General features: G+C 58.9%; 1 protein-coding gene across 1 annotated transcript; it reads right to left on the reverse strand.

Moving 5' to 3' along the window:
- Positions 1–1,362: 1,362 nt before the first annotated feature.
- LOC113490586 lies at positions 1,363–6,608 on the reverse strand. Its single transcript, XM_026867105.1, has 12 exons — positions 5,417–6,608; positions 5,202–5,296; positions 4,921–5,070; positions 4,609–4,763; positions 4,167–4,314; positions 3,726–3,863; positions 3,360–3,536; positions 2,861–3,016; positions 2,366–2,467; positions 1,889–1,991; positions 1,667–1,729; positions 1,363–1,556 (listed from the first exon to the last, which is right to left on the reverse strand). Exons 1-12 carry the CDS (start codon positions 5,532–5,534, stop codon positions 1,438–1,440), a joined length of 1,524 nt encoding a protein of 507 aa, XP_026722906.1. The 5' UTR covers positions 5,535–6,608; the 3' UTR covers positions 1,363–1,437.
- Between the last annotated feature and the right edge of the window lie 1,660 nt (positions 6,609–8,268).

Here is an 8,268-nt window from a genome sequence, read left to right on the forward strand (position 1 = left end):
CGTCTGAAGCACAACCACTGCAAACATAAATTCAACAACAAGCTTCATCTGTTTGTTCCAGAGCGGAGCTGGAGCCAAGGGCTGACATTCCCCAACACCGTGCTGCCCAGACGCTCACAGCCATGGGATTTCTTGAAACAAAATAATTTATTGGGTATTTCTTCAGGGTATTTATCTATTTCTTTATAATAATATAAATATTATTTATATGGGGTACTTACTGATCCCCTCCTGCCCCTCTTGGCTGGAGGAGCGGCCCGGCGGAGCGGGGCAGAGGCTGCGTGGGCAGCGGGGACCCGGCTGCTGTTCAGCTGCTCCCGGAGCAGAAGCGGCGGCACAGCACATTCCCGGCAGGAGCCCCCGGGGGTGCAGCAGCGCCTCGCCCGCACATCCCCCGCAGTGCCCAGCGCTGGCAGACAACGTGCCCGAGGGGTGGGCTCGGGGGTGTGAGCAGCAGGTGCTTGGGGATGTTGTTCTGGAGGCACTTGTAGGCGCTGCCCCATCCCAAGGCTGGACCCCTTCTTCACCGTGAGGGCTGTCGGGTACCAGGACCAGCTGCCCAGGGAAGTGGTGGCATCCCCAGCCTTGGGGGTATTTAAAAGACGTGTAGACGCGGTTCAGTGGTGGGCTCGCCAGACTCAGTGACCTTGAAGGTTTTTTCCAACCAGAATTATTCTGAGTCTCCGATTCTATTAATTCTCTATTGCTGTCTTGCACCCAGTAAGGGAACGCTACTGCTGGTATCTAAAGTGATCTCTTCTTTTTTTTCCGAGAAGGCAAAATTGTCCCTTGGTGTTGTGGCTGAACCCCAGGTGGCAACTAAGCACCTTTCCCCCCTCCCAGCAGGATGGGGGGAAGAGAATTGGAAAGGGAAAAGTGAGAAAAGTGGTGGGTGGAGATAAGAACAGTTTAATAACTGGACTAAAATAACAATAATAATAATAATAATAATGATAATAATAATAATAATAATAATAATAATAATAATAATAAATTGTCATGACAAGGAAAAATTAGCAGAGAGAAAACTAAGAAGGACAAGTGATGGCAATGAAACCAACTGCTGACCACCAACCGACCGGTGCCCAGTCAAAGCCAGCCCAGCTCCCCAGTACAGCAGGGGATTTTGGTGCTGGGACAAATTGGAACGTGCCAGCTTGGCGCACGGGTGCCTTTTTGTGCCCTGAGATGCCTCAGGAGGGGCAGGATGGGCTAAAGCTTCCCTCCTTCCTCCTCCTCCTCTCAGGGCTTTGTGGTCTCACGAGACACCCTGAGTGCGGGTGTGCAGCCTTGGGGGCAGTGGCAGAGGGACACTGCTTGGGGGGGGTCCCCGTGGGAAGGACACCATGAGACTGGGCTTGTTGCTCCAGCTTGATTTAAAAAAAAGATTTATTGAAGTACGCCATTTCCCCGAGAATGGCACCACTCCAAGGCTCATCAGGTGCAGCATCTCCATCTTGACCTTGGCTTCTGCTTTATAACTGTCAGGATGAGGACGGTCTGAGCTGCCAGGGACCTGATTGAGAATTCAGCGTCATTCCCCAAGGACTGGAGGGCTGCAAGAGAAGGAAAGAGAGCAGAGGTGAACCCCCCCCTGCCTGCAGAGACCCCAGGCTCTGTCCTCTGCCCCACCAGCCCCCGCCAGCACAGCACTGCCCCTGCTCACCACTGTGGCAGAACTCCCACAGCTTCTCTCGCCTGAGGATCCTCTGGTGCCGCGCAGCAAGACCTGGGGCACAGAGGTAATGTCAGAGCTCTGCTCCCCCTCGGCAGGGCTGTCCCCCAGCAAGGACAGCACCCGAGGGTGCTGGGACTCAGCAAGAGCCCCAGCGAGCCCACCAGTGGGGACTGGGGCCGGGTGGCCAGAAATGGGTCCCCAGGGACTCACCGATGAACCTGACGGCCTCCTCTCGCACGGTGGCCTGAGGGTCCTTCAAGTAGGGCAGGCTCTGGAGCAGATACTCGTCCACACTGTTCCTCTTCTGGGTTATCTAAGGGAGCACAAGGGCACGGGGCTGGTACGGACCCTCCGCAGCCGTCCAGACCAGTCCCTCCTGCCAGCACCCCCGCTCCCTCCCAGTGACTCCCATCTCCCAGCCGGGAGCCCCATGGGGCTGAGGGCCAGAGAGAGCCACAGGCAGAGGGGGATGGGGGTGCTGAGACCCCTCTGTCCCACTGCCAGGGCCCAGCTGGGTTGGGGTCTCCTGGAGAGGAGCCCTTGGGGGATGCGTGCTGGAGGGCAGGGAAGGAGGGTGCAGCTGGAGCAGCGGGGCTGGAGCAGGGCGGCGATGCAGAGCCCCTCCCCGCCACGGCACAGCTGCAGCCCCCATCCAGCCCGGCCGGGGGGTTTGGGGGTTGTCCTCACCAAGAACTCTCTGATCTGGTGTTTCTGCTCTGTCTCAGCCAGGAAGCTGAGCCTCCTCCAGCCCAGGAACACTGCACAGGCGCGGAGGGTGTCCCAGGAAGCCTGCGGAGAAGCAGAGGCTGGGAGATGGCACCAGAGCCCAGGGAAGGAGACTTGGTATCCTCCTGCTCTGGGCCTGGCACAGCCCTGGGGGACAGGGATGGCGGCTCAAAGCACACAAAGCCCGTGGGGACTTGGGCCACTGCTGAGCCGGGAAATGTCTGTGCCCAGTTCTCGGGCTCTGCTTGTGCTGGCGCTGTAGGGACCCTTCCTCTGGGCTGGGGGGTGGGTCCCCACCTCCCCCCTCCAGCTCTGCAGCAGTGGGAAGGCCAGTGGAGGTGGGACCAGCACAGCGGGACCCTGCAGTGACACACATTCCCATTGTCCCTCACGCCCAGGCCACCCCCGTGGTGTCAGCACGCCCTTCCCCGTGACACCAGTCACTGATCACTGCACCTTGGCCACGCTCTCCACCTTCTCGTTGGTGTGGAAGAACAGTTGGAGCAGCACACCCTGCACTTTCTTCACCATTTTTTTGATGTTTCTCCCCACCGCGGTCTTCATCACGTCTTTGAAGAGGCGGATGGAGAGCTCCCGCACCCGGCTGGACTCCTGGCAGGGAGGAGGACAGAGGGAGCTCAGCACCAGCCATTCCTCACCCGCAGGGAGCAGGGGTGTTAGCGTGGCTGGGGGAGAGGAGCTGCTCTGAGGCCAGATCCTGAACGCAGGAGCCATCGGCCAGACCTGCGGCTGCGGCTCAACGGCCCTGGAGCCCTGAAAGGCCACAGAAGAGGAGCGGGGAGGGGAAGAGCCTGGAAAGGCCACAGAAGGAGAGTGGGAAGAGCCCCAAAAGGCCACACAAGAGGAGCCAGGGGGACACCCCTGCCCAAATGCTGCCTGCAGGGTTGGGCTGAAGGTCCTTCACCCATTGCCTCAGCTCCGGCCCCCGCCTTACATCATCGAAGAGGAGCAGGAGCTTCTCCACCAGTCTCAGAGCAATGAGGTCGGCCTCTTCCCTCGTCATGTGTTGAATCACGTTGATGAAGAGCATCAGGACCTTCATCCTGACATTGGTGTTGGCTGCCAGCAGGTTCTCTATGATGTCGGGCAGCATTACCAGCATTTTCCTGGCCTGTATGGAACACACCCGTCAGCTTTTTGTGAAGCGGTGAAAGACACCCCCCCAGGCACCCCCCAGCCCCCTCCAGAGCAGGGAGGGTGCTTGGAGCTGTCACCCCGCATCTTCCCGGCCGGGGCCAAGCCACTGCATCACCCTGGCCCTGGCTACAAATTTGGCTCCCCTTGCCGACGCCCCGCTCACCATTTTGGGTGCTTTTGAGAGTGTCACGAGGCCCGTGACAACCAGCGAGAGCATCACCAGGCTGGGACGCCTCAGGTACCTCTGGGCTTTGTAGAGGGCAGCAAACTCCTTGTCGTCCAGGTCAGCGCTGGCCAGCAGCTAAAATGGAGACAATGGTGAGAGACCAGCAGAGCTGCGGGGCTCCCTCCCACACGCCGGCACGGCCCCTGGCAAGTGTCTCCTTGAAGCCACCTCCGAGTCCCCATGTCTCTGTCCCGGGGCCAGAGCTGGGCAGGGGGATGCAGGCAGGGGGGAAGGCAGAACACTGCCTGTGGCGGGACAGGCTTGGTGGGGCCAAACCAGCATCGGGTGGGCCCAAGCATGTGGCACGGAGGTCTGGGAAGAGGAGGAGGAGGAGGAGGAAGGAAGGCAGAGCAGTAGGGCTGGGCGTGGGTCACTCACAGCCAATGGGTAGATGCAGGCATCTTCCACAGCGAAGCTGAACACCCTGCGCAGCCGCCGGTCCTGCAGCACATCAACAAGCTCCGACACGACTCTCCGCAGAGCCCAGCGCTCGGAGATAAGCACGTCCCACATGGCCATGGCCGCCCTGCGGAGCCAGAGCCAACTTGGTCAGCAGAGCTCCCTCAGCTCCTCCGGACCCCGGCCCTGCCCACCCCCTCATTTCGGGGTGCCCGCGGAGGCAGAGAGGGGTGAGGTTCTGTTCCCATGGGGCAGGGGCTCTGCTTTGGCCAGCTCTGGCTGAAGGGGGAAGTGTGGAGGGATGAAGAGCCCTGCTCCTCGGGGATAGATATCCGGCACTTTTCCGTGGTCTGGCAGCCAGAGAGTCTCCGGGCCACTCTCCCGGTGGGGAACGAGCCCTCAAGGCTGTCGGGGCCGGTACCTGTCACACGTTGGAGAGATCCTCAGAAGGCTCCTGACCACCTCCCTGGGGCTCCACTCTGTCAGCAGCAGCAGCAGCGAGTCCAGGCTGTTCCAGGCTGGCTCCGTAAGGATGTGCTCCACATTTTTGTGGATGTATCTCATAATTTTTGGCACCTGGAGGAGACGCGGGTAAGGATGGTGCTGCCGTTCCCACCCCTCCCTGCTGCCTTGACACGGCTTTGGGTGCCCGAGAGAGACAGGTTAGGGCAGGAGGGAAGAGCAAGACGACACGTCTTGTCACGGAAGGACAGTCCAACCACGGGGCACTTACATCCATCAGCCAGGACGCGGGGTCCCTCACGGCCATGTTCACGACGTCACTGGCCATCTGCCTGTCTTGGACATCATCTGCCGGCAAGGCCTCGATGGCTGCGAGGAGAACGCCTATATTCTGAGAAGGCTGGAGGTATTTGCCAACCACCTACAGGAGGAAGGACAGGGGGAAGATGTGTCACGCTGAGCTTGGCTGAGCAGCTCGACCACCTCTGGGTCCCTTTGCTCGCACAAGCCGATGCCACAAACAAGGGTCCTTGGAAGGGGGGAGCTTGTTACCGTTCCCATGTCGCTGCTCTCGAGTGAAGAGAGCAACCAGGTGCTCTCAGGATCCCATCCCACTGCCTCTGGAATCGCCTCTGGCAGCTTCTCGTCTACACGGAAACACGGAAGAGTCGGTAAGACAACAGCCATCTTGGCCAAACAGCCTCCCAAAGGGTGAAAAGCGCTTGAAACGGGGTAAACAGGGTCCTGGCGTCGGCCCCCTCACTCACCGATCCACAGCCGCTGGACCGTGGACACCTCGCAGGGCTCCGGCACAGAGCTGCTCTCCTGGGGGGCCCCCACCTCCTCCCAAACCACCCTGGGGCTGCTGGGGGGTCTCTCTGCCATCCTCAGAAATGGTTGAGGGATAGTGCAGGGTGTTAAGCTGTAGGGAGCGAGGGCAAAAGACGTGGGCTGTGCTCAGGAGTCTCCTCGCTGCACTCCTGCCCTGTCCCTCCCCAATGTTGTCAGACACTGCTGCACTGCTTAGATACGGTGCCGGGGGAGACACAGAGCGATGTCACAAAGGTGGTCACAAAGGCCGGGTGGGGCAGGGGTTCTACTGCGGGGGTGGGGGAGGGACCCAGCTCACCACAGGGCCATGGCTCCTCTCGGGGTGCCCCCAGGCCCCCATCATGTCCTGTCAGAACCTTCCTGTACCCCCCGGCTCACCCCAGGGTTCACACACCCCGTCACGGACCCCGGACCTTCTGCTTTGATCCCGACAGAAACACTCCAGACTGCCCCATCTCGCCTTTGCAGTCACCTGAAGCACTGGCTCGCCCGTGTCCAGTTCTTTCCCACACTCCCAGCATAGCTTTAATCTGCTACAAGAGTTTCCTGATTTCAGCTGGGATAGAGTTAGTTTTCTCCAGCTGGAAGGGAGCACAGCCCCACTGATCTTCAATCTGTCAGGATCGCTGGCCAGGAGCGGACTGTTGGTTGGTGGGTGGTGAGCAGTCGCCTTGTGCGTTACCCATTTGTACTTTCCATTGTTGTTATTTTGTTTTGCTACAATCACTGAAGTGGGGTTTTTTTAATCTCAATTTACGAGTTTTCCTTGCGTCCCTCCACTCTCTTCCCCCATTCCCCCAACAGGGGGAGGGGAGCGAGCGGCTGCGTGGTGGTTGGCTTTGACAGAGTTCAAACCACGAGAGTCCTTTTTGGTGCCCAGCGTGGGGCTCGAAGGGTCGAGATAACGGCAGATCGGGTCAGTGTGTCATAACCATGGGTTAGAAGCATTCATTAGATTGGCTTATCAATTGCTGGGCATAATGTCGATCGCTTGGCTCCTTAAATTTTCCTCTTCTCATTTGTGCTATATAGTCCCTGTGCTGGTGCTCACCACCCGTGGAGCTGGATTAAGACTTTTGTTTGGCTGTACTGTGTAACACTGATTGATGGCACAATGAAGTCATAAGTTCTGAGGCTACTTACAACTCTGTCTGAGAATTAGAGGAAAGCAAAAGTATAAATAATAAAAGCCCAATCAGATGTTCAAAGCATCTAGAAGGGGCAATGGGAATTTATAAAGAAATGCAGATTTAGCACGTGCTCTGCTATTACCGTCATTTAGGTGCGTTCGTGCAAAATGTATTCATTAGGGAAAAAGCTTTTCTTGGTCGTGAGGAGGGGCCACCCTGCGGGACTCCCGGGACAGGGCAGAGGTGCCACGGGAAAAGGCGGTGATGCCATCTTGGTGTTTCCCCACCAGCAGCCGATCTTCGCCTGTGGAGCAGGTTTCTGCAAGACCGAGCACCTGGGCCTGTTTCCAGGCCCAGCGCCCAGCCCCAGCTCAGGCTGTGCCCCAGCTGCCCTGCTGCCACACAGCCCGTCCCTCTGCACATCCGAACTGCAGGCGAGGCAAGCTGGGAAGAGGACGGAGGGGCGGCGCTTCAGGGAAATAGTCCTCCAGCCAAGGCAGAGAGCGGCCGCCCACCTTTGGTCTGCCCGCGAGTAGGCAACCAGGGCCCAGGACCAGTTCTTTCCAGAATTATGGCTGGCCTGTGCAACAAAAGCTCCATTTCAAGTATCCGACCACTATTTCTAATATTAGAAAAATGCTCAAGACCTGTTTCTGGAGGACTAGCAAGATGTCCATCTCTCTGTAGAAAGAACTGAGTCTGTACACTCACGGGATGTCTTGAGATGGCAACAGATCAACCAGTCTCATCTCTGGAAGACCTTTTAGAAATACACTATCTGACAGATAAATCAGGGCTTCAGGAAAAGCTGTTGTAGATAGTGTGGAAGTTGCAGCAGACTCATGAGGGGGAAGGTGAGCCCAGCACCAGGAGGAGGAGGAGGAGAAAGCATCACAGGGGGCGACGACAGCAATGCCAGCCGCACTGCGTGTAAGGAGAGACTGAGACTTCTGATGCGGTTTTCATCGTTTTATTTTCCTTCTTTCATGATGAGGCTACTAACAAGCGCCTCCAAGTCCCCTTGGGGGTGGCGTGCACCCCAGCTGCTGTCCCGGCCCTGGTTTCTCTGGCTTCTTGCCACCCTAGCGTTGCCGGCGGCCTGGCCGCTTGTGGGCGGAAGAGTCCTGGGAGCAGCTGGCCTTCCTCTTGCCGCGGCGCCGGGGCCCCCCAGGTGAGCAGTCCCTGCCCTGGCCAGCACTGGAGGGACCTGCCACTGCCTGCCCCAGCTCCTCGTGGGGCTGCTCCTGTGCTCTGGGGTCGGGGGCAGGAGTGTCCCCAGGGGCGGTGGCGGGTCCAGGGGTGGCTGCGGGGCTGTGCTCCTGCTCCTCGGCAGCCTGGGAGTCCCGGGGCTCCAGCTGCTGCATGAAGCGCTCCCTGCACCTCTCCACGACCATGTCGACCAGCCGGTGCACAAGCTCCACTGCCCGGTGCTGCAGGAAGGGCTGCACATCCCGCACCAAGGCCTCCCTGTCCAGCCCGTCGAGGCACAGATGTGCGATGATGGTGGCCTGTGCCACATCTGCCATCTACCAATACTCCCCATACACCTCCAGGAGCTGCTGCCTCAACCAGGGCATCAGGGGCTGCAGAATCTCCGTGCTTTGCTGGAAAAGTCTCGCCCAGACATGGGGCTCAAAGCCACCCACGGGCACTGGGTC

Source organism: Athene cunicularia, unplaced genomic scaffold (assembly GCF_003259725.1).
Source record: "Athene cunicularia isolate RWA unplaced genomic scaffold, athCun1 SCF_152, whole genome shotgun sequence".
Taxonomy (NCBI): Eukaryota; Metazoa; Chordata; class Aves; order Strigiformes; family Strigidae; genus Athene; species Athene cunicularia.